The sequence below is a fragment of the Diabrotica undecimpunctata genome, chromosome 5, assembly GCF_040954645.1.
Source record: "Diabrotica undecimpunctata isolate CICGRU chromosome 5, icDiaUnde3, whole genome shotgun sequence".
In the NCBI taxonomy this organism is placed as follows: Eukaryota; Metazoa; Arthropoda; class Insecta; order Coleoptera; family Chrysomelidae; genus Diabrotica; species Diabrotica undecimpunctata.
Genome location: NC_092807.1, coordinates 109,793,114 through 109,820,443, shown reverse-complemented (window position 1 = coordinate 109,820,443; position 27,330 = coordinate 109,793,114). Strand labels below are relative to the sequence as shown.

Sequence of the window (27,330 nt, the reverse complement as noted above, 5' to 3'; positions counted from 1 at the left end):
AATACGTCCTGTTTGCTTTAATAAGAAGAGTAGGTAATAGTATAGGCCGTTAAAAAATTTACAGTGCGTGTGGGTTTCTTCTTAATCTGTGAATTATGACCATTTTATATTCGTCAGTTATCGATGTAATTTTCTGATATGCATTAACGACAAAAACACGGAAACATTTTCTTGGTATTGATCAACGGCACAAAAAATAGACAAATTGAATGACAAATAGAACATTCGTTCTTATGTAGTTTTATTCTGCAATACGTTAGAATATATTAGAATAGTTTTGTATTGTCATATAAAAAGTTAATAAATAATGAAAAACAAAATAGACATAGTATTTCTTAACATATCTTAGTGGCAAAACATAACCTGATCAAACCTTACCCAACGCATCGGTTAATAACTGACTAAAAACAAAATATTTTCTTTTTAACAAACTAAAATTTTGTTATATTTATATTTTTGTTTAATTTTGCAACAAACCATATTTTTTGAAAATATGGCAACATTGGTTAAAAAGTGACACGAAATTAACGACAGCACAATCAAAATGGAAAATATTTGAAAATTGATGTCAAAACAGAAAATTTTTAAATGGGAATTAGAGAAAAAATATGCGTTGAAATATAGAATCCGACATTTTTAGAGCATTATAAAGTGACTAGGAAGTCATACATAACAAATATTTCAAATTTTAGCTTATATTTACAGTCACCTTTTACCCATAGCTTTACCCAAAAATAGTTGCCCCGTAACGTAAGACTAGGTGGACATATCAACTTTCGCTATTACACTTAAATAAGACATATTAAAAATAACTTACCTGGACAATAACATCGTAACACACCACTTTGAACTAAAGTAGTGGGAACAGGGAATGTATCAAAAAGTACTGTATATGGTCCAGAAGAATGCCAGGGTCCTGTAACCAGAACCTTGACTCCTCCTTCAGGATAAGCCCACTCGGGAGAATAATCTGTAATTTTTGCCGAGCCTTCCAATGGATGATTGCTCTGTTGGTGTTCTGGTTGTGCCTTAGTGTTACTTCTATTTTCGGACGGATTAACATCTAAAAACACAGTAAGTGTAACACAGTGTATGATCAATTTTATTTCTACAGAATTTAGTTGATGTTTAGTACTGTTGCGAGTGATATGCGCCTACAGGACTGTGTCTGCGGCCACCTTGTGAACCATCACTGGATGTGCTCCGTTGCATGTTTTGCCGGTGGAACAAAAAGAGCTTCATGAGAGAAGAGGCCCAAACCTTACTATGGCCGATATTGCCTATATTGTGGACACTCGGATACTGTCGATGTTAGATTGCAACAGATGGATAGTAGAAAGAAACAGAATGGAAAGAGACACAAGTGTGAATTTTGTTACAGTGAGAGAAATGATTCAGAGAATGATTGAAAATAAATCAATTTGGACTAACATACACAACTATATCCGTGCAGTGATCAAGAAAAAAGAAGAGGAAGAAAGACAGCTGGACCAACGGCAAAGGTAAGAGTGAAAGATGCTGGAAGTTGAAGCTAGAAAAGTGGGTCAGACTGTATGAGTTAAAATGCGTAAGTCAGACTGTGAGGAAAGAGGAAAGAGGGCATCATTCCCATCTGGGAATGATACCGTACTAGGAGCAATAAGGGTCTTCTACGGGCTACCTGGAACGAGACAGGACCCGGACACCGGAAATAGATCAAAGTGAAACTCAAAGTCACTTAAAGATTAATGTAGCGATGAATGCTAGTCCCAGCAAAGAGAAAGAGAGAGGGAGATAGAGAGAGATAGAGAGAGATCGCAAAAGAATAGAATGGATCAGACAGAAAACCGAGGTCACTGATTTAACCCACGGAATTAAATCTTTAAAATTGCAGTGAGCGGAAAATTTAGCGAGAGAAACTTACAATATATGGTCCACTAGAATTAGATTGTACTTAGTATCCAAGAGGCGTCAAGAGACCAAGACTATTGCACTATCATAGATAGAAATGAAACACGACTGTGTAAGGGATGCTGCACCATAATCGGTAAAATACGCTGAGAATGATGATGATGACGATGATATATATTTAAAAACATTTCATTTCAGTTTAAGCTACCGCAGGTGCTCCTGACGAAAGGTGATTACTTTAAAACACATTTAGAGCAATGGTGGAGCTTGAATTGAACAGAAATGCAACCATCTAGTTTTATTTCAATTTCATTTTTACTATGTAAAGAGTGTAAAATATGGTGTTTTAGCACTCTTGATTATTGGTAAGGTATTGTCAGAATAAAAGGTTATTCTTTATATCGTTTAATAGCTCTCAGTAAGCTTGGATTTGCAGTTCACCTTATTCGCCATTGAAAGGGAAGTTTCCTGACTGCTCGCTGCCACATGCAAAATTGTAACAGATGTTGGTAATCAATTAGGGCCACTTTAACTTTCGAAGCAACTGCTCTAAGCGTTGTTTTGGGCTGCAATCTCAACATTTTCTAGGTTTTTCAGCCAAGACATTCGTCTGCTTCCCACACTCATGTTGTCCTCTATTTTATTTTGGATTATGAGTGGCAAAGTACCATATTTTTCTCCATGCATTTTATGTCCGAGATATTGTAGTTTTACTTCTTTTACTGTCCTGTAAACTTTTTTTCGATCTTCATTATTCTTAATGCTTCAACGTTCGTAAGATCTATCCTTGAGATTTTCAGAATTATTTTATACACCTACATCTTAATGAAGTCAATAAAATCTTCTTATAGCTACTAGATGTAGCGTCCATGATGTAACTCCGTAGTATAGGACACTATTCGCTGTATAATTCTGTACTTATAGGTATCCAAGTCGAAGGAGTCCAAATGATTATTACAAATGGGATTACCAAAAGAATGAAATGAATAAGAAATTAAATGAGTCAGACATTAAAGCCGTTAAACGGCTTTTACTCTATTAACAGTGACCTAATTTTCTTACATAAGAAAGATTATTACTTACCTAGGAGTCCGGCATTACCAGAATCTAAGCTCTCCAAATCGGGAAACTCTCCAAGCATATCGAATGCATCCAAGTTAACAAATACGTCATCGTCCACAACGTGAGTAGGTGACACGACAACGTCACAGCTATCTATAAAGTCCATGGGATTTATTTCGTTACTTAATTGTTGCTGTTGAGGCTGCGACTTGTTCTGATGATTATTGGTGTTCGTTTCGGTAGTGCGATTTTGATTATTAAGTTCAGTTGAACACAATGGCATGTTGGCCGATAGGGTCCTTTGAATGTCCTCCTGAAAAACATACTGGTTGGTATGTTAGGTTCTTCAAATACTTTTTAAATCTATTAAAAAATTATTAAGTACACTGTTTTTGTTAACGTAATAGTATTATTATCTACAAGACAAATAAATAGATAATTATTAAGAAATTCAGTTGTATAGGTAATAAGAATTAAACTGCTTTCGTGACAATTCAACAAAATCATAGAGTAAACATTTTTTTATCATTTTAAGAACAAACCACATTACACAGCGATGCAATTTAGAAAAAATTATCGATGACGGAGAAGTAAAGGTTGTTTTATAACTCGTTTGCCGGGTTCGTTCTCAATCTGCCATTGGATTTTTCATATCAGGTACAGATTTTTCACACATCGGCATTTAACTTCCACCAACACCAGAGGTGACAACAAACGAAGAAATAAATATCGAGGAGGAAGAGATAGAGGAAGCATTAAGAAAATTAACAAATTGAAAAACACCAGGAGAAAACGGAATACCGAACGAACTCCTAAAGCACGGAGGACCAGATCTGACCAAACAACTATTAAAATTAATCATCAAGAATGGAAAGCAAGCATCCTAATACATCTCTTCAAAAAAGGAGAGAAATCGGATCCGGAAAATTACAGAGAACACTAATAGAAGCACAACAATGTTTTAGGTCAGGAAGATCATGCACCGACGCTAGATTCATAATAAGGAGAAATCATTAGAATACAATAAACCGGCATGGCTATGTTTCGTGGAGCTTAAGAAGGCATTTGATCGGGTCAAATTAAAGGACGTTATCCTTCGACGAAGACGCAAGAGAATCTCTAGGAATAATCACAACGATTGAAAATATCTACCAAAACAACACAGTAAAAGTAAGAGTAAAAGAAGAACTAACTGACCCTGATGAAGCTGACAATGGAATAAGATAGGGAGATTCTCTATTATGTTATTATACAGGGTGAGTCATGAGGAACTTTACATACTTCTACCATATGTAGAGTCCCTCAGGGAGCATATCATGTGGCCACTAAAAAATGTCAACTCCTCTTCTTTATTAATTAACAGGGTGATTTGTGTAATTGACCATTTATTTCATTTTACTGTAGTGTTTATACGGCTCATTTGATTTTTTTAATTTTTGCATGATACAATACACTACTATCAAGCATTCGACTGGTATTAGCTAAACTAAAAAATTCCAGGACTGGCTTTGGAAAAATTAATTTAGGGATTCGTATTAAATATTACACCCTGTATATATTTTTTTTAAAATGCAATAAGTGATTTTCAAACTACATAAATAGCCAATGAAAACGACATATGCGACAATGTTGTCGCACTTTTATTAAATTTAATATGTTAATTTCATCAAAAAAGACAAAATTCATGGTTATAACAGCAAATTTACTAAGATGTAAATTGGAGCTGGAAGGTCAGATAATAAAACAAGTGATGCAGTTTAAATATCTAGATATCACATTATCTAGCTACGAAAAGCTCGAAACAGAAGTGGAAGATCAAGTAACTAGAGCAAACAGAGTCGCAGATTGCCTCAATGAAACAATATGGAGAAATAAAAATATCGGCAAAGAAATGAAACGCAGAATTTACAAAATATTCATCAGACCAATAATGACAAACGCGACAGAAACACGACTTGACACAGACAGGACAAAAAGGATGTTCGAAACAGCAAAGATAAAAACACAACAATTGACAGTAAAACACTATGGGGCAAAGCTAGAAGTACAAATATACGACGTAGATGTAAGGTGAAGAACATAAAAAATTGGGTAAGAAATAGGAGAGTAGAATGGAACGATCATATAAGTAGAATCACAACAAATAGAGTAGAGAAGATGGCAAGAGAGGGTTCCACCATAGAAAGACGATCAGTGGGAAGACCACGTAAACGATGGAACGAGAACTTACTGGAGGCACATTGAAAAACAGACAGAGTTATGTCTATATAAAACGAAGAAGGTATGATAGTATTGTTTACAACATTCTTTAAGCCTGGTGTCAACTGGGTTCTTGGTCTCCAAGATTTTGCCGTATAGTGATTGGACCTATCTCTACTATCCCCTTCATAAAGAAAACAGGGGAATTTAGTACATCCACTTTGCAATCCTAGAAGAATACCAATGATTTTGAAATCTCGACAAATTAACAAGTTGCTTTTCTCGCATTTAATATTTTTTAAGAGAATTTTTATATTGTTGTATGTTTGTTTGCATTATGTAAAAGGACAGCTTTCAGACTAGCTTTTGATGAGTTTATACAGAGTCTCCATTCAGTACGTTTATAGTGAATTCTAAAATATTTATTCACTGATTAAATGCTATTACAGAAAACCATTGCATCTCTTTCTTGAAAGTAAGGAGCATGTTCTCCTTCAAAATAACGATTCCAGGAAAACGTGACACTCATCGCAAGGAGATTTTTTGATTTCAATCTGGATCCAAGAACTTCTGCAGTATCCTCTGGGAGATTTAAATCTCTAGCTAAATCGTTTAATTCGTCTTGAGTAAAAAGTTTAGATGAGCGATCTTCATCAGGTTCATATGACTCATCATATACATTGTTCTCATTGACCATTCACTTCACTGACTTCACTGACTCAGAATGGTCCAAATTCTCATTGGTTAGTGATGATTGTGAGTCACAGTCACAGTCATCACTAACATCTTTTATAACAGTAGAAGGGTCAGGAACAGGTATAGTGTCACTATGAACTACTGGTCTAATAGCAGAAGATAAGTTAGGATGATAAACAATAGATTTCTTGTTCTTAACTTAGTAGCCACATATAGTAGTCAGACAAAAGTAACAATGATCTACATGATTTAATGGTTCTCTCTAAACCATCGGCATTCCAAAGGACATAGCTTTCTTTTTACCTATTAACCATAGTCGCAATGACTCGACACAAGTTCGACAAACAGTATGAGGGACCCATGACTTGACTTGATCGCCAAGTTTTACACCAAAATATTCAAAGTACACATTTTCTACAAATTTTGTAATATGTTGTTTCTGTTTTACAACCCCAAAACCCCAAAACATTTACAAACATAATAATATAATAAAACATATTAGGGTTGTTCACACACGATCTTCGAGATTGATTTATTTTAGAACAAGAAGAGTTGCTGATGACTGTGCTCTCAATAATGGACATACCGTGCTTAGTCTACCTTCTTATTTTTGTATATTAATGCCAATAGAATTAACATGGACGCAATTAAAAGGAAATATAAGAAGAAAAAATGTGGTTCCTAAACTTTCATCGACAACGAATATGTTAAATATTTGCCAACATTAATTAATTCAATCGTAGTTGTACACAATACCAGTGATGACAGTGATATAATGTGCGACAGTGATTGTGGGTAAAGTTGTAAATAATTATAAATTGATCTTTATTTGCTATTATATGTATTCTTGGTTTAATATATTTTTATATTTGATACTTATATGACTTTCCAAATTTTTTAATTTTCATGTAACAGGGAAAGCAACAGCAGCATTGATAAAAGATTATAAGAAAATAATTTACGTAATTTAAAATGTTAAAGCATAATACGGTCATGTTGATATCCGAGAATACTTGTTCTTTACACAATGTTGCCAAACTGAATTTTGTTATTTTTGGCTTAAACTATCTAGCCGAATTCCAAGTTTTCGATACATTTATTTAATATATTTACTGGCAGTTCAAAAATATATTAAAATCTTTATTTATTGAAACTAACCTGTGAGAGATCCAAAGTTTCATTAAAGAACCCTCCGTTAATAATGGAAGAACCATCACTTTTACTAACTAGAGAACCACTGGAATCCGTTCCTAAGAGTACTACCGTTTCGTTACAGAAATTTTGATGCTTGTAGTCTTCTACTACTTCTTCCTGAGTGGTATCCATGTGTTTTGAAGGAGTCGAAGGAGCGCTGGACATAATGACTTCGTTTTGTTGATGATGATTTCTAAAAAAAAAAGTACAATAGAAACAGCATTTTTAAATAATTGGTTCTAATTTTAATCATATATACTTAAGTAATTGTACAAAAAAAAAACAGTAGCTTCTTCACTTTATATTACGATTCAAGCCAACTTGCTTTAATAAACTGTTGATATTAAGAGAGATACATAGTGTTAAAGTTGAAATTTAAAATTTTATTTTTTTCTTTAACTTTCATGTTTGTGGAAATTTATGTATAAAATTTTATAACTGGGGGCTTTTAAGTATGGAAAATTATAATTTGATGCATACTTTAATGTAGCAAGAGTGAGCCACACATGTGGCACAACAAGGGACTATTGTAAATAAATTTTGCTTTTAAAACATAATATATTTAATCATCAAATAAAATTTTACTGAACATTATATTAGTGTAATGAAAAACATAACGAGATGTGAGAGATGTGAGTCTTTTTGTCTGTGATCAGATGTACATTGGTTTTGGCAAAACAAATTTAATATTAGGATTACCGACAATTAAAATTTAAAAAAGAAGAAAGTCATTTGAAACTGCATTCCAATTCATTTCTTTCTCTATAGGAAGAGTCGGAGACTTGGACCATTCAAAATAAGCTGCAGACTCTGATTCAGAAAGTTCAGTATTTTCTTCATCAATACTAGCGTCCCAAGTTACTGGCAATAATTTTTTCTTAGGTTTTTTTTATTGGTTTTACTATAGAATGCAGCCAGCTTTTGTTGCCAATACTAAAAGAAGAAATCACCAACAAGAATATACCAACAATAACTGAGTAACAGGAGGTCAAACACATCATCTATAATCTAACACACAACACATATGCAACACAAAATACACACATAAATAAGTCAATTATGTTACATAACGACAACTATGATATAATTTTCTACAGACACATATAACATGAAACACACAAAAGCAGTCAGAATTTGATATTCCTAGTGTAAAAAAACCACCCTAAAAAGGTGTGGAGCCATCACTATGAGCTGTTGGCCTAAAATATCTAGGTCAAACATGTCAATTTTGAAATAACAAAACCAATAACAAAATCTTTGGTTATACACAATTTTATATCATTTGTACATAAACACCTTTTTTGAGAAAGATTATAAATGTGATTTTCATAACAATCACATCCAATATTTGTGGCTTAATCCCATAAAAAACATAATATATTACTTAACAATTCCCCAAAAAAGTAGTTTTAGAACCTTGATAAGGAATTAATTATATCTAATACAACTTACATACCTATTATTATATATATTTCCATCATGAAAAATTGATTGTCTGTGGTTTTCGCCCAATTCCATCTTCATCTCCCTCTGACCAACTTTCTGCTTCGATGAATGCAAACATGAAGACGGATTCGTATCCATGACTTCTTGCTTAAGTACCAAATGACTAGTTCGTTCTTTTGGAATCACACGATTTGTATTACAAACGAAATTCGCTACTGACACTGGATTGACTAGATTCTGATGGTTGTTGCTGTTGTTGCCGGAGTTACTGTTGAGAATCAGTAATCCTCCGCCACCCTGAATTTGAGAGAGGCTTAGAACTAAGGGCGGTGTATTTCCTGAACTCGACGAACAGTTTGTGTTGTTCTGGACCGCCTAAAAATAAAAAGGTGGTTTACCTTTTCTCACAACTTAACTTAATGCATAATATTTTATAGTAGAAATAAGTAAATAAATTTTAAACAAAAAGCATCAAAATTTAAGTAATATTATAGTTTGGAGTAAGTAAAGGTTATTTATGGATCTTGGAGACGATGCATATTGTCGAAGCCTACTCTGAAACAAAACTCTAAATATTGTCGCCTGATTACAGTAAGTAAGTTGAAGGTTCTAGAAATAAAATTTTCATAGATCTCAGATTGACGTTAGGGCACTCTTTTGTCCTGGAGTTTGAGAAATCGGCTTCGAAGGCGGAGGAACTAAGACTTTTAGTGAACGGCATAAGGATGCAGAAGGCAAGGAGAAACCACTGCATTAAAGACTTCTTGTAAGTATCTCTAGTACAATTATCATGGTGATAAAAAACTTTAAGATTCCGACTACTGATCATGAAAATCGGAATTCAAGATCCGGCAGGGAAGGTAAATCTAGCTCAAACCGTGAGGCCTTTCAGGTCGTTATCAAGAGAAATCCTCACGAACCAAACTACATTCTAGATGATGGATCTCTAAGAGTATTGCGAACAGCCATAAAGATAGGTACATGGAACGTTAGAACAATGTACGAGGTGGGAAAAATCTATAATGCCATTCAAGAAATGGAAAGACTCTCGATTAATATTATGGGAATAAGCGAAATGCGCTGGACAGATACGGGATACCGAGTTATCAAAGATCACAAAATATTTTACTCAGGAAATCTTAAGAACGAACATATAAATGGAGTGGGCCTAATTATGAATAATAAAATCGCCAATTGTGTCAGTCACTTTGTACCTGTATCAGAAAGGATGCTCTTAGTTCAGCTAAACACAACTCCCATAAAAACAAACATTATTCAAGTATACGCTCCTACAGCGGACGCCCCAGAAGAAATCATAGAAGAATTTTACAATGACCTTACTAATATTGTCAAAAGGATTCGGAAAAACGAAATAATACTAATAATGGGAGACTTTAATGCCAAAGTTGGCAAAGGACAAAGTGGAAATTTAGTGAGATCCTTTGGTCTAGGGGAACGTAATGAACGCGGAGACCGTTTGATTGAATTTGCAACTGAAGAACAGCTCGTAGTGACAAACACCTTTTATGATCTTCCTCCAAGACGACTATATACGTGGAAATCTCCCCAGGATACTCCAGATCACACAGTACGAAATCAAATAGACTATATTCTTATTAACAAACGATTTAGAAACTCTATAACATCTGTTAAAGCGTACCCGGGATCCGACATAAATTCGGACCACAATCCACTTATCGCCAAAATGAAATTTAGTTTAAAGAAAGTTCAAAGACCAAAAATTATGAAGTACGATATTAACCAACTGAAAAATAAAACAGTAAAGGAAAAGGTACAAAAACGCCTAAAAGAAAAAACGTGGGCTCGTACAGAAAAACCATGGGCCCGTACAGAAACATATAACACAGATGTAGAACTAGAAAATTTGCACAAAGTAAGTCAAGAAATAACAGAAAAATACTTAAAACCTGAAAGAACAAATAAAAAGGAATGGATGACGGAGGAGATTCTATGTATGATGGAAGACAGAAGAAACGCTAAAGATAATAAGAATTACTACAACAACATAAATAACGAAATAAAAAGGGCTATTAAAATAGCAAAAGAAAATTGGTTTAGCTCGAAGTGTACAGAGATAGAGTCATTACAACAAAAACATGATTCATTTAACCTCCATAAAAAGATTAAAGAAGCGGCAGGCTTATATAAACACAAGAACACTGGATTCCTGACAGATAATCAGGGAAACATAGTACTGGAAATAGAGCATAAAAGAGATATTTGGATCAAATATGTGGAAAAAACTTTTGAAGATATACGAAGTAACACTGGTATTACAACAAACACCAATTGCGAATCTGGACCACCATTTACAGTCGATTAAGTAAAATATGCCATCAAAAGCACCAAAGATGGTAAAGCAGTAGGCCCTGATAATTTTCACTCAGAATTCTTAAAACTTATGGACTATGATGGCATAAAATGGTTGACAAATATATTTAACAGTATATATGATACGGGCGTGGTTCCCCAAGAGTGGTTAGTGTCAACTTTTATAAATCTTCCAAAAAAACCCAATGCGAGAAAGTGCGAAGACTATAGAATTATAAGCCTTATGAGCCATTTACTTAAAACATTTCTAAAGGTCATCCACAAAAGAATATATACAAAATGTGAGGAACAACTAACAAGAACACAATTCGGATTTCGTGATGCTCTGGGAACACGAGAGGCCCTTTTTGCTGTACAGGTGCTATTTCAGAGATGCAGGGATGTGAATTGTGATATATACGTATGCTTTATAGATTACCAGAAGGCATTTGACAGAGTAAAACATGACAAATTAATGACTCTAATGCAAGAAATTGGAATTGACAACAAAGATCTTAGAATTATCAGAAACATTTACTACAATCAAACGGCCAAAATCAAAATAGAAGACCAGTTAACTGATAAAATTGCAATAGAACGTGGAGTACGACAGGGCTGTATTTTGTCTCCATTGTTGTTCAATATTTATTCTGAATGGGTATTTAAGGAAGCTTTAGACGGTTGTGCGAAAGGAATACTAATAAACGGTGAATGGTTGAATAACATTAGATATGCAGATGACACTATAGTTTTTGCCGATAATCTGAATGACTTACAGATATTAACAAATCGCATAACAGAAGTCAGCAACAGATACGGACTAGCTCTTAACATAAAGAAAACCAAATTTATGACAATTAGTAAAAAACCAATACTAAACGCTCAACTTACAATCAACCAACAGAATATCGAAAGAGTCGAGCAATATACATATCTAGGCACCAATTTAAATAGCCAATGGGACCACTCAACAGAAATTAAACAGCGAATAATAAAAGCAAAAGCAGCATTCGTTAGAATGAGAACTATTTTCAACAGTCGAGACATATCATTAAAAACAAAATGCCGTCTATTGAACTGCTACATATTCACAGTTCTGCTCTACGGAATGGAAGCATGGACACTGACTGTTGCATCTATGAATCGGCTCGAAGCTTTCGAAATGTGGTGTTATAGGCGCATCTTACGTATATCCTGGGTTGACAGAGTTACTAATGTGGAGGTCCTGCGTAGAATGGGGAAAGAATGTGAAATTCTCATGACCGTCAAAACTAAAAAGTTGGAATATCTAGGTCATGTAATGAGAAATCAAGAACGTTACGGCCTTCTCCAGCTGATTCTCCAAGGGAAAGTAAATGGTAAGAGAGGACCGGGAAGAAGACGCATTTCCTGGCTTCAAAATTTGCGAAAGTGGTATAACACGACTACCACTGAACTGTTCCGCGCTGCAATAAGCAAAGTGAAGATAGCCGTGATGATCGCCAACGTCCGGAACGAATAGGCACTTTAAGAAGAAGAAGATTGACGTTACTCAAGGACTAGCACGCAACCTGATGGTACCTAATGAGAAAGCCTGAAGGACGCGTTTCCATTATCATCATCGGCTTTCCAACTCTAGGTGAATCTTAGTCGCGTTAATATTTTCCTCCACTATTGTCGGTCTCATACAGTTATTTCTATTTTTTTTTCTATAATGCTATCTCGTTTTATTAACAATTGGAGTAAACCAATCGGAGAAAGATGAGTTTCTGGCGCATATAAAATAACCCGAACATGTCGGCTAACAGATGGAAAAGAGCGCTATGTTGCTAGTACTGTTAGGTTTAAACATAAATTTTAAAAAGATTAAAAAAGGAACATTAGATAGAGATATACATAGTCGACCAGTGAAAAGGAAAGCGGAAATAAAAAAACTAAATTTATTCATTTGGCCAACAAAGATTACCTACTACTAGTAGTTAATTCAGTTAATTTGAATAAAAAAAATTATTAGCCGAGAGACAAAATTAGCAATATACAAATGTATTATACAACCCATAGAAACTTAAGGCTCGTAATCAGCAAGTAAAATAAACAAGAAGTTTGAACAATACACAGGAAATTCATTAGAAGAGCAGAGATAATAGCAAAACTTGAACAGAGAAAAAAGAACACATTAGACTACACATTGCAATAAAAGAGCAAACCATTAGACAATACATAAAAGTAACAGTGATCATTAGACTATACATAGTAGGTACTAACAGAGAAAATTACCAACATAATGTTAATATATTGATATAAGGTTAAATATTCGAATAAATGACCTTTGATCAAATGAAAAGGCAGATATCGAGCACAGTTTATTAATTAAATCTTGCCCAAGTACTTTCTCGGGGCATTTCGTCAATTGTGGCCTAACCAACAAACGTTAAGAATGTCATAAACATAAATTTGTCCATTACACTACACTACACAAGGATAGTCAGCTTAAAAAAAAATTAAAACAATTTTTTTTTAAACTGTTTATGTACATTCCATTTCTCTTCGCAACTCCGATTTAATTTCAGCTCTAGGCCAACACCATCTTTATATAGGTCAGGGAATTGATTTTGAAAACTTCAAAACTATAGCCCCCATCCGCTTCGTTTCCCCCCCAATCGTGATTTTTTCCAGTATTCCTAACAGTTTTCTCCATTGGTCTCTATCTTCAGCTGCTTTGAGAGCTTCGCAGAATAAGTTTCCAGCTGAATTCTTAATTTGGTCGGACCATCTAGTTGGTAATCGTCCTCTTGATCTTCTCCCCGGAACGTTTACAAAAACAAACGAACAAAACACAGAAGCCAAAGAAACTGAAAAAAGGCCAAATTGTCTCAATAACAGAGATGACGGCATCCAGTTACATTCCACATGAAGACCTCATATAAAGAATATATCGTCCGCTCCACCCGCCAATCAAAATCCTAACGTCAGAAATTTCACGCCAACCCACGCGCCAATCCCCACGCTAACCCTGACGCAACCTCCACCCAAAACAAGTCACCATCTTCTTCTTCTTATGGTGCCCTATCCAATTAGTGGATGTTGGCGACAATGCTCCGTTTTCCTTCTATCTTCCTATCCATAATAAGCTTTAAGAACTAGTACTTGTAATATCAAAATATATGACCCAGATAAGCAGTTTTTCTTCTTTTTATTATTGGCAGCAATTCTCGTTCTCTGCCTATTCGATTTAATACTTCTACATTTGTTGTGTGATCTGTCCGGGGAATTTTAAGTAGTCTTCTAAACACCCACATTTCAAAGGTCTCCAATCGGTTCATCTCATTGTCCTTTATGGTCCAGGTTTCTACACCATATAGCAGTATGGAGTAAATGTAACATTTTACAAAGCGATATAAAAGCGTTAAGTTAAGATTGCTGTTGCTTAGCAAGATTTTTATATTAGTAAAGTCACCATCGACGGTATAAATGAACCGTCCGCTATTGCCAGTAGCAGTAATGCGTTGGTTAGTGATCAGTATAGTAGTGCCTGGAGTCTCGAAAGACTAAGACCTTCGAAGCTCCGAAGAAGACATCAGAGAGGATATTAAAGGCTCGAAGCAGTGATAATCGACGCGGTTCAACCTAGAATACTGCTGAGTTTATTATTAATTCTTCTATTATTCTATATATATATATATTTAGGGATTCTACAGTATTCACTGCCTTCCCTCGCTCAACCGTTTCCATCTCTCTCTGTTGTTCCATTCTCCATCGTTTAGTCCTCTCTTACTCATGGCGTCGTCTACTTCGTTCCTCCAGGATTTTCGGGGTCGTCCTCTTTTCCTCCTTCCTATGGGGCTCCATTCGGTTATTCTCTTTATCCATCTGCTGTCGCTAGCTCTTCTTACATGTCCATACCACTTTAGTCTTTTTTGTTCTATATATGTTAGTATGTCTGTTTCTATTGATGTTCTTTGCTTTATTTCGTCATTACTTCTCCTATCCATTCTTGTTACTCTGCAGCATCTTCGCAGGCATTCCATCTCTGTTGCTATTATCTTACTGCTGTTTTTCTTGTTTATGATCCAATTTTCGGCCCCATATGTCATAATACTTCGCACTAATGTTTTATAAATCTGCGTTTTTGTCTTCATATTTAGGTGTCTATCCCACCATACTGAGTTAAGTTGTCGGATTGCTGTTCTTGTTTGTCCTAATTTTTGTGTAATTTCTGTTGTTGTTGTTGCCTTTTTCGTGATTATAAACCCCAGGTATTTGAATTTATCCTTTCCTTTGATTGTTACGTTGTCATCAATCTGTAGATCTTCTATGTCTTCTTCACTTGTAGATAGATTCTAATTCTATATTAATATCAACATCAACATTGATACTGGTAAATTCAAACTTAATTAATTTCCTGTTGACTTATCAATAGTATTGTAGTAGACGTATTATTCAAAAAATCTTTGTATTTGTCAACATGAAGCTGACTATAAAGAGTGAAGTAAGTTTATTACAACAACTTATGAAAATATTGAATTATGTGAAATTATAATGAAACAAAATAACAGAGATCCGATGTTTTTAAAAAAGGTCTTCCGATGAAGCTACTAAACAGGCATGCCAATCGTCAAACTTATCGGTACTGAACTATGGAAAATCCACACTGGATGCAAGAATACCGTCACTAATGTTTTAACGTTGCGTACAGATATGCGAGCCAAACGGTATACGTACCGTACGCGTACAGATCCTTGAAAATACATCTACATCGTACTGATCGCATACTTATCTCGATCAATGGAAAGCCATAAAACCAACAACGAACACATATGTGCGAAATGATTCATTTTATTGATAATTTGGGTACTGATTTATCGTGTTTCTGTTTCTTACAAAAATAAAAATAGGTACAATAATCAGTTTACTGTTTTCTCACGTCTCTCTAGGAAGGAGCACGTCATTCACACAATGTCGATTTGATGAGACAATAAAAATGTTCGCTGCGTCTAGTAGCGCCGTCCAAACTGAAAGACGAGTTTCTTTTGAAGTCGTGGAATAAACCGCAACAATTTGGTTCGCGACGAGTCATGATGAAACAGTACGCAAGCGGTTTTTTTCTGCAGTATACATTAACGAATATAGCGTTCGCATACCGTATGCATACCGTTTTGCTCGTATATGTGTACCGAGCTTTAGACGTTACAATTTGTGTTAAATACGAACCTATAATTTTAGTATAATCAGCTTAAACTTAAACTAAATTAGTATGAGTGATTAGGTATGTTCAATACCTTTCAAACGAGATATCACGTGCCACAAGGTCCCACTTTAAAATTATCGGTTACAGTGACTCTGTAGAGTCATTTATCACTATTGCGTCGCCTGTTGTGACTAGTTGAGAAACCTACGTCCATTTATTTTCTCGCTACAAATTTCACTATTACAAGTATAACCGTTCAAAAGATAAGGGCTGGAGAGGGAACTTTTGGCTTGCACTGTATATAAATTTTTGCATATAATTTATATGATTTTTTATTATTTTTTTTGTATTTATATGAACTATTTAGTATGATTATTTAGACCATTTACCTTAACATGCTGATTCCTTGTATCTCTAGAGTAGACCCTAGGCGAGTTTCCGTTTCCCAACAGTAACGAGCCGGTGCCGGTAGTGGAAGAAACCTGATTATTATTATCTGAATTGCTGGGTGGTCTCGAGTTCGAGCTGGCACTCGGCAACGGCGAGTTGGCTACCTCCTTAGCGGCTGTGATCCTCCTCATCGGATGAGAGCAGCTTTTTCCGTCTGCGCACGTCGAATCTGGACACCCACATTCCAATTGTTTGACTAGAGCCGCTTGTCTGGCTACCCGCTGCTTTTCCATTAATTGACTCACTATGGCCTCTACCGTTTCGGCAGTCTGTAATTTGAAATTCTATCCAAAGGTTAGAGAAAGTAATATTTCAGTAATTCTCGCTTATAGTTAAAGTAAAAATGCTTTTACAAATTTTATTAAAAGTGGCAAACAAAAGAACATAAGAGATAAGATTCCAATGATTTGGGTAACGATATACCGGCGGACAGAACAGTCCCTAAAACAGGGATCCTACAGAAAAATGTAAGAGAGTGCGGGGTAATATTGCACTTTGGTTGCATTGGTAGTGTGTTGCCAAACTAGTAATGGGCATCATGCTGTTAAAACAGTCACTCAGGTATCAATAATTAAAATTTTTTCAGGCCATCAGGCAAATAGTGAAAAGACCTCAAACATATTAAAAATTGTACTGAATTGACTTTTCTAGAGGGAATACCATTGCAGATACGAAAAATTAGGATAAATCTTGGAAATTGAACGGATAAGAGAAACATCATCATGATTATCCAGCTTTCTGCGTCCAAAGTTAAACATGGGCCTTCCCAACTTCTTCCAGTTCTGTCGGTCTTGAGCTTCCTGCAGCCAATTCGCAGCGATTCTTTTGACGTCGTCTGTCCATCGTGTAGGTGGTCTACTTCTGCTGCTTCTGTCAGCTCGGGGTTTATATACTGTTATTATATGGGTCCACCGCCCGTCATTCATTCTGGCTACATGGCCCGCCCAGTTCCATTTCAGCCATACTATTTGAATGACGCTTTTCATTCTTATATCTTCGTTTTTAACTCTGTCTCTAAGAGTCAGTCCAAGTAGCGAGCATTCCATTCGTCTTTGAGCTTCTCTGAGTTTAATTACTGTGCCCTACCAAACCGCTATGTAGCCATACTTCGGAGCAGTAAGTCATGACTAGAAACACACATTGGTGGAACGTCTTCTTTTTCAAATAATTTAGCATGTTACTCTTGAAGATGTCTGATAGAGCTCCATATGCGGCCAATGCTAAAGTGATTCTTCCTTGCAGTTCAGCAGTTTGGTTGTCTACAATTTGGATTTCATGACCTAAGTATTTATATTTATGAACTAATCCTATTTTATTGCAGTCGATTTTTGAATTTATGCTTGATACTAGGTTTGTCATTTATTGAGTCTTTTCAAAATTTATATTCAAACCAACTTCATTACAGGCGGTATCTAACTCAAAAAGCATAGTTCGAATCACTATTTCTTATTATTTTTGTAAATAACTTATAGAGGTGGTTTAACAGGCTTATGGGTTAGTAATTATTGAAGATCCAACAGGTCTGTTGGATCGGCCTATTTGTGTAATAAAATGGAAGTGCACTACCATCTTGTAGTTATTTCACTTTGGTGCAGACATATTCAACAGTTTCTTTATATTCTTTAACAGTCTACCTCCTTCAAACTTTAGGGCTTCTATAACGACATTATCCTCTCTTGGCGATTTATTTAATTTCATTTTCTTGAGTGGATTTCTTATTTTGTTTGTTAATCAGGCATCAATTCCTATCCTTGGTTTTCCTGACTTTTCTACCTTTTCTGTTAGTTGTTCATGGTGGTTTTGTTGACTTCTGTATAATTTTGTATAGAAATCTTCTACTAACCTTAGCAATTCATCTCTGTTGGTAATGATATTTTCATCTTTAAGGGAATATAGTTGATAAATAAGCTTAAAGAGGGACAGTACAAATTGCTACTACTAGAATCTTCGTTTAAAGATAGTGTTATTAGGTACTACAATTAATATGGTAACTTGGCAGGTAAAATGATAGGGAACAGAAATAATTTTAAGAATATATGATAAGTATTATAGAGTAATGCTTGGAGATAGCTCCACGTACGTGCAGCAGAGTTAGAGCGGGATATGGGGAGGTTTTAATGGTAATCACCAAACAAGAAAAATTGCTGAATTACAAACTCAAGGAAGGTGTAAGAGGACAAGACCAAGGAAGATGTCTGTGAAGGGGAGTAATACTGTTATAAAACAGAAAGTTATGGAGAAATGTAATGGGATTAATAAAAAAATATAGAAAGCAGAGAATAGGTCTGTGCCTTTGTTTTCTAGTGTAGCAATTTCGAGTGTAGTTGAGTGTAGGTTACACTGGCTAGTGCCAAACGAAAATCATGGCTGTGATACTAAACAAAGGAACGTTCTAGTGTAGTTAACCTTTGAGTTGCGATTGAGTCAGGTTATTTCGGTTGTTTTACGACTTGTTTATCTTTATTATTTTTTGTTTTCTTTTACTTTCGATTTTCCTACTTTAATTTAAATCAACTTTATTCTAATAAGCTAGGTATCTTTTTTCAAATTTTTTAATATTATTCTGAAGCTATTTTCTTGTGGCATATTAAAGTAATTACTACTTAAATGGGAATAAGCCACAATTAAAGGTTAAAGTATGTTTGTTGACGTTTCAATTTCCACTTCGGAAATCGTTCTCAAAATACAAATAGTAAATAAAACAAATTTTGTTAAAATGTTTGTTCGGGCTGTTAGGCCGTTGTCTTCTGAGATTAGTTCTCGGCGTTTCGCCAACACTAGCGGTTGGCATCTTGTGGAGATGTTACTGCTTCGCGAAACTGGTCAGTTTCAGCGTACAAGCGAAGTAGTAACATCTCCACAAGATGCCAACCGCTAGTGTTGGCGAAACGCCGAGAACTAATCTCAGAAGACAACGGCCTAACAGCCCGAACAAACAGTTTAACAAAATTTTGAGAACAATTTCCAAAGTCAATAAACGCACTTTAACCTTTAATTGTGGCTTATTCCCATTTAAATAGTAATTACTTTAAATTTTTTTATAAAAATAAGTAATTAAATAAAATTATCAACTCAATTTGAAATAAACAACAAAGTAAAAAGTAATTTAAATTAAAATTGTAGGTACTTTAGTTTTTAAAATTATTAAAAGCTTTTAAATGTTTTTAAATTTAAAAACATTAAAAAAAATCTGAAAGAAAAATATATTTTTTTTGTTAACAAACACATCCTACATATAAACAGTTTTCAAACTCGATTGGATGATACCGCACAAGTTACACTTTTTTTGCTACCCTCTTCAATGGAACAGAGTGGTATAGCAGTACACCTTGCAAAGGAACGACGTACTGTAGCATTTCTACACTTTTTTAGAACTAGAGCTACACCAGAAAACAAAGTAACAGGCCTACTATGATTGTATACATTATTTACACTTACCGATATTTCTAATTCGTTGTTGATATCCGGTTCATCTTCACTAAAAAACATTGGCTTTAACTGAGAAACGAGCTCCTCTTTTGTCCACTCTTTTTTATCTGCCCAAAGGGCTAGGCTTGGGGTTATGACGGCCAGCTTGTTATCGTCTGGGTAAGGAACGTTCAAATAGTGGACCAACACTATGTCGGGGTTCTAAATAAAAAAGACATTCTGTAAGTAAACATAAACATATACAGTCCATCTAATTTACAAACCGTTGCACGTCATCGGCGTCATAGCCCGTGACGTCACATGATACCAACACGAAATATTTAGGCGGTAGGTGTGTTCTTTTTTAGAATCACTTTGCCGAGTACACTGGCATTACAGCCACTAGACATAGGTTATTATATACCCGTAGAACTAATATTTAAAGATTTCTATTAATGTTAACTTAAAGAAATAGACAACAATATGTTTTATTTAATTTGTATAAATGCATTATAAAGCGTTTTTATGAAGAACATTTGTTCGGAACACACTGTAACTGTAATCGAACGAAGGTGACATTTTGGCATAAATTGGTAACACTTATTTGACAGTTGCGGTGTTGACACTTTTTGTACTTTATTATTTTAAATTTTAAAGTGAATACCTCTTGTTTTATATTTTTACCTATTTAATAAAATCTGTTCTTTTTAGAACAAAATTAGTGTGTTTTATTTCAAAAATGTCACGTAACAATTTAAATAGTCGTTGTAAAGAGTATAATAATAATTATGTGACCTATTTGATTTAAAATGGATTGAGGATTTTTTTATACTTTGGCAACTATGTCAACTTCGATCTCTGACGTAGATAATGACGTGCAACGGTTTGTAAATTAGATAGACTGTAGTTAAAAACTATATGTAGAAAGAATATTCGTGTTATAGACGGTAGATACCATATAATTTAAAGATTTTTAAATACCTATTAAATACCTACTAAATACCTATTTAAATACTTAATTTAAAGATTTTTAAAAATTTATTTTAACTTCATAGTTTTAATATTGTGAATATAATTATGCCATAATTATTACATTGGGCAAAACTCAAATGGCTTGTATTCGAAAATATTTTTTTTAAAGAATTAAACATTTTACAAACTTGTAAAACTAAATATAAAATATCTTGAGGTAAAGGGTAATGGATTTTCTAGAGCTATGACGTTGTAAATAGTTACATAAATCTAACTAGCAACTAGCGACGATACACTGGAAGCTAGGGATGGCGGTTTTTGACAACACACCGGTTTTCGGTTATACCGGTTTTTTTTGCTTACGGTTTAACCTGGCGGTTATAACCGGCCAAAAAAACCGGTTTTCGGTTTTTTTAATCCAACAGGTTACAAGTATGCACTTTCAGTTTGTTTCTGTATTTATAAAATAAAATAAATTTTGAATTATGGTTGTGTTTGGAATAATTACTTGAGAATAATAATTATGATTGGGATCCAAAATAATACCTAACCTAATCCTAATTGCCGTAAAAACCTAATAACCGGTTTTTACTTTAAAAATAAAAAACCGGTTATAACCAGGACAAAAAAACAACCAATAAAACCGGTTATTGCGAAGTAAAAAAACCGGTTTTCGGTTAAAACCGGTAGGTTTTTCCCATCCCTACTGGAAGCTTTAAGTGAAAATTGAAAAAGTCTCACACATTTACGGTTCCGTATGATAGCCCAGGCGAAGTGGGTTAAAATAACATAATAATTTAATTGCAAAATATAATTTAAACAACAAATATATATATATATATATATATATATATATATATATATAAAATTATAAATTTAATATATATATATATATATATATATATATATATATATATATATAATAAATCAAGGTAAACTTCTGGTTAATTCTAAATCTTAATGTTTATTAATTAGCAGATTTCTTTACTATGGTTTATAGTAAGTTATAGTTATACTATAAGGTATAGTTTATAGACATACGTCAGTTAAGGGATATCTGTAAAAAGAACTAGAGTGTTTCATGGAGAGATAAGCTACAAATTCGATGGCTAAGGCATCCAAATATTTAACTGACGACATCGTAAATCCCAAGCGGAATTTTTTTTGGAAACTACGCAACTACCCGACTCATTGGCGCCTCACCCTCTTAAATATTTTTTCACACCTAAATAAAATAGGAGTAATCTTCACGTATCAAGTAGTGTTTTATCAGTTCATTCTCACACATCGCCCTTGCTTGAGGCATTGAATTTTTAAACACTTTCAATTCACGTATTAAATATTTCTCTCCGCCAAATCGGGCATTTTTCTCACACCGGGTTTCTCTTACGTGTTATAAAGAAAGAATTTTTTGATATTGTATAGTACGCTACGGCCGTGTTGGGCCTCTCTACTCTAAAAAGATTTAATTATAAATCGATACACTCAACAGTGATTTTATTTCTCTGGAGCTATATTTGCTCATATTAAGAATCCTTATCCTTCAACGGTCACTGAAGAACCAAACCTATGAAGATACATCCATTCACAAGTCCTTTGAAGTAAGGCTTGGAATCAAAATATTTCCAACCCTCGAATGTAGGTAGCCAGTTACAAGGCTCCCCCACTGACTAAACATTATTTTGGTCGTAGTTGAGTCGAAAGAAATTTAAAAATATTTAGGGTTTCAGTAAATAGTCATCTTCTGATATCTAATAGTCTTCTTTCAAGTTGGTGATTTAAGTTTTTAATATCTTCATAAAAAATATGACATTACCTGAAGTAACCAATAGCATCTACGATGAAACGTTGGTAGGATAGCAGAATGTACGTAACAGCCATAAATGCACTGCAACAAAAAAAAAATATTAAAATAATGGATTATAAAAACTTTTTTTTGTAATTGGTGTATTTAACTTTTAAATTAATTTATATTTAAATGAGAATAAGCCACAATTAAAGGTTAAACTACGTATATATAAATATACGTATTTTAACCTTTAATTGTGGCTTATTCCCATTTAAATATAAATTAATTTAAAATGCCACAAGAAAATAGCTTCAGAACAATATTAACTTTTAAAATTATACAAAATGATTAGTTGAAACACAAAAAGGTTTTCGGTCTTATGAGACCATCATCAGACTTTGACAAAACGAGAAATTAGCCACTTAAACTTTGTAAACCCGAGCGGGGAGCAGTTGATACCCAAAAATCAATTTTTGGTGATATTTTCAAAAATAATTTTTTTATTTAATTGCCTTTCAGCTATGTTCCTTAATATATTTATAACTTAGCAGCAAAAAGTTATGATAGATTGCTGTTTTTTGCAACAAGTTACAGTTAGTTTTGTTCTTTGGGGTTCAGCCACACCTCGTTTGGTAACTAACGACAGGTATATATTTTACATATTGTTACGTAAAAATATGAGTCATAGTTTTAACCTGTAAACATGTTTTTATTCACATGTTTATGTTTTAGATTTTACGAGAGGCTTCTATTTACCTGAAGGGACCTTCCAGAAAACGGTCGAACCGATGTGAAAATACCCGTTTGCCTTTACCGTTATAATTTCGACGCTAGTCGAGAAGGCTGTCGATGGTTCTAGCTAACGACACTGGCATATATTAACAGGACATTTTATTTGGAAGGGACAGTTAAATCTGAAGACTCGCGCCCGCGATTTTAATTGTAGCGTTCGTATAAAATAAATTATGTATTATTGAGTAGTTAAATAAATTAATATAAGTTATCGTGCTTTTTAATAAATTAAAATAAGAACCTTTTAATAAAGACATTATGAATTGAATAAAGACAGTAGTTAAATAAATATCATTTCAATATGTTGAAAATCAAGCGAGATACACATAAACCCAAAATTGTTTAAGCGACAGGGATTCCTCGTTTCTCGACGTCATCGCTCTCGGAGATTCCCTATTTATTTAACCCATTTGATCCCACGGCATTTTTTTTTTCGATAATACAAGATTTTTTTGAATGCCCTTGTTGGTTCTGGGTTAAATAGTAACAATTTATTGTTATTTGACATAAAAAATTGAATTTTTAGCAAAAAGTAGGTGTACTCATACGAGTACAATGGGCTGATCGGTAGTCAAAAACATAAAACATTGTGTAAAAATAAAAATATTTTATTTTCTAACCATATAGGTACATACTTGGATAAATCCTGCATTATAATCTAACTAGTATGAAATTGTACAAAACAATCACGTTCAATACACAGAGTAACTTCACACTTTAACCAAATCCAACGTACTCTTTGATGGCATAAGCGACATTGAAGTTGTTTGTCTATTTTCTTTGAACAAGCAGACTTTGATTATAAAGAGGAAGAAGAAGAAGAAGATTAATGATACCGGCAACTGTATCTGGAATAGAACTTTTTTATTACATGCCGATGATTTTAAGCTTTTTAGAAAAATTGGCAATATTCATTCGGTTTAGTTCGTTCCAGTTTTTTTTCTTGTTTTTATCCACCTGTTAATATTTTGAATTTTGCATTGTTCGCCTATACTTCTGTTGGTTTGTCTGTCTCTTAATGATATGCCCGCTAATTGATCTTAATACTTTCATTTCGATATTGTTGATTTGTTGTTTCGTCTTTCTTGTATCGGTCCTTGTCTCAGCTGCATATGTTAGGATTATTGTTACTGTTGTCTTGTATACTTTTATTTTAATTTCCATGGTCAGATATTTGTTTCTCCATATGGTTTCTCGGAGGCAACCAATTACTCTTGCCGCTTTTGATGCTTGCCTTGTGGTCTCTCTTCTTATATCCCTGTCACTAGTGATTTCTACTCCTAGGTAATTAAATTTCATTACAATTTTGCCGTCTATTTCTAGTTTGCATCTACGCGGCTCTTTACCGATCACTATACATTTAGTTTTTTCTACTGATATTCTCATATTAAGTTTATTTGCTGTGATATTGAAGGTGTGGAGCTGCCTTTGTAGGTTGTCTTCGTTATCAGCAATTAGTACTGCATCATCGGCATAGCATAGTATCGTGATTTTATGCGCTCCCATGTGGTATCCGTGTCGTTTTCTTAATTCGTAAATTATTTGATTCATCACCATATTAAATAACAATGGGCTGAGCGAGTCTCCTTGGCGGATTCCTCCTTTTAGTTCTATGCATTCTGTTTCCCCTATTGGCATTATAAAATAAATTTAAGATGTCATTTCGCTTCACTATGTCAAAAGCACTTTTTAAATCTAAAAAGCACATGTATGCTGGTTTTCTATATTCAATAGACTTCTCTATTATTTGTCTGATAATAAAAATTGCGTCTATTGTGCTGCGGTTCTTTCGGAAGCCTTGTTGTTCATCTGCCATGTTCGCTTTTTCCTTGATTTTATCTTTTATGACTGCCGTTAATAATTTTAATGTACTATTCATCAGACTAATGCCTCTATAATTTTTAGGATTTCTCGAGTCTCCCTTTTTAAGTATCGGTAGCAGGAGACTTTCCTTCCATTCCGCTGGTACTACTCCGGTATTTATTATATTGACGAATAATTTTAGGAGCCATTTGCGTAGTGTTGTTCCTCCATATTTAAGCAGTTCACTGTTTATCTTATCAAGATCAGGTGCTTTTCTGTTTTTTAATTTTTTTATTCGTTCTTGTAACTCTTCTTCTGATATTAGTACTCTATCGTGAGTTTTGTTAATGGTAGTTTCTCTGTTCTCTTCTTCTCCTTCTCCATATAATTTCGTGAAATCCTCAGTCCATTGTTCCTCCGTAATGTTATCTATGCGTACAAATTCATTAATTCATTAATTTCCCTTTTTTGTCTTCTTACCATCTTCCACAACTTTTTCTTTTAATTATGATTACACATGCAATAATAAGGTGCTTAGTCATGTTACAACCATAGAAGACTTAAGGGTTACTTTTGATGAATCTCTTTCATATAAATAACATTTGTACTAGAGCCTTTAGACTCCTAGGTTTTATTAACAGATCTTTAAAACATTTTTTCAACATCTACTTCTTCAAAATTCTTTATTGTTCTTTAGTACGTTCTCTTCTGGAATATGAATCACTTGTGTGGGCACCGTATTATAGTGATGCTTATGTTATTAGAATGAAAATAATTTAAAGAAAGTTTCTAAGGCTACTGCTTTTAGAATGAATACTTCCTATGATAAAATCTTTGGAATATCTCACTTCCTAAGAATAGGAGAACTTATTTGGATATATGATTTTATATAAATTATGTAACAATTTAATAGATTGCACATGAACTCTTCGCTCTGTAAATTTTCTGGTTCCTGCAAGAGCTACCCGTAGTTCGATACTTTTTAGATTGAATTCCATCCCACACTCTATGGCCAACAGTCAGCTATAATTAAAATTTGTAATGAATTTAATAGTATACCTGATATAGAACTATTTGGCTGTACACTTAATCAATTAAAATAGAGACTGCATTTTTATTCTACTTATTTGTATATTTATATATTGTATAGTTGTTCCATGTATTTTTATCATAATTACAAGTTCGTAAATAAATAAAGAAATAAATAAATAAATAAATAAATAAAATAAAAACAAACAAATAAATTTTTGTCAACACTTGTTATTATATAGCTTTTTTTTTAAATCATTAGATTTAAATATTCAAGTTTTCTTTTTGAGCCTTTCCGTCAAGCACATCGTAAAGAAAAAATGAAAGACGTTCTAGAGAAAGTCTTTAAAATCTGGGCCTCGAAAGATAACCACTTCATTACACCCCCTACAAAGAATAAACATAAAGGAAGTAAGCATAAAGGATTATCAGGAATTTCGGTGAAGTTGACTGTCAGAACTTTTCATGTAGAAGTGAGTATCTATAAAGATTAATGTCTAAAAATGTACTGTGTAAACTTGTTCTTCGTCACGAAGACATTTATTTGAAGCGTCGATAATTCACGAAAAAAAAACGCTTTTGAGGGCTCAATTCCCAAACAGCCATTTATGCTTTTTAAGCAGAAAATATCTGGCTTAAATCGTAAATGATCTTAAGCAGTATCCTGAAAAATACACAGTTTTCTGACGCTATCATTTAATAACGAAGTGACAGAAAGATTTACAACATAAATAAGAGAATTATTGTTATTTGATACATAATTTGAAAGCCAAGTGTAGAAACGTTTGAAATATATTTAACCAACAAAAAATAAAGATAATTAAATACAAATAAATAAAAAATAAATAAATAAACTACTATTTTATATAAAAAAGTTCATGTAGTAAGAAAAGTTATTTACGTATATACTCTGACAAGAAAATAAGGAGGGTAATTCATTGTTAAAAACCGATTTTAAAACTGCCAGCGCTTGGGATATTATTTATTAGAAATTAATTCTATCACTGTCTCTGTTCGTACCTTTGTCGTTCTGTGAATTTTGTAATTGCCTGATTGCCGTATTATTACGCAAATATAGGTACATGACTTTATACGATTAGAT

General features: G+C 33.8%; 1 protein-coding gene across 4 annotated transcripts in view; it reads right to left on the bottom strand.

Moving 5' to 3' along the window:
• Positions 1–27,330, bottom strand: part of Camta (Calmodulin-binding transcription activator) — a 1,863,487-nt gene that overhangs the window by 72,484 nt on the left and 1,763,673 nt on the right. For 2 of the 4 annotated variants that reach the window (XM_072532541.1, XM_072532543.1), the window contains exons 9-15: positions 22,632–22,703; positions 19,874–20,065; positions 16,375–16,719; positions 8,498–8,862; positions 7,006–7,234; positions 2,974–3,277; positions 818–1,063 (exon numbers count right to left, since the gene is read on the bottom strand). In XM_072532541.1, coding sequence (XP_072388642.1) covers positions 818–1,063; positions 2,974–3,277; positions 7,006–7,234; positions 8,498–8,862; positions 16,375–16,719; positions 19,874–20,065; positions 22,632–22,703 — 1,753 coding nt within the window. The remainder of the gene's footprint in view (positions 1–817; positions 1,064–2,973; positions 3,278–7,005; positions 7,235–8,497; positions 8,863–16,374; positions 16,720–19,873; positions 20,066–22,631; positions 22,704–27,330) is intronic. The other 2 variants (XM_072532542.1, XM_072532545.1) reach the window with 1 other exon arrangement.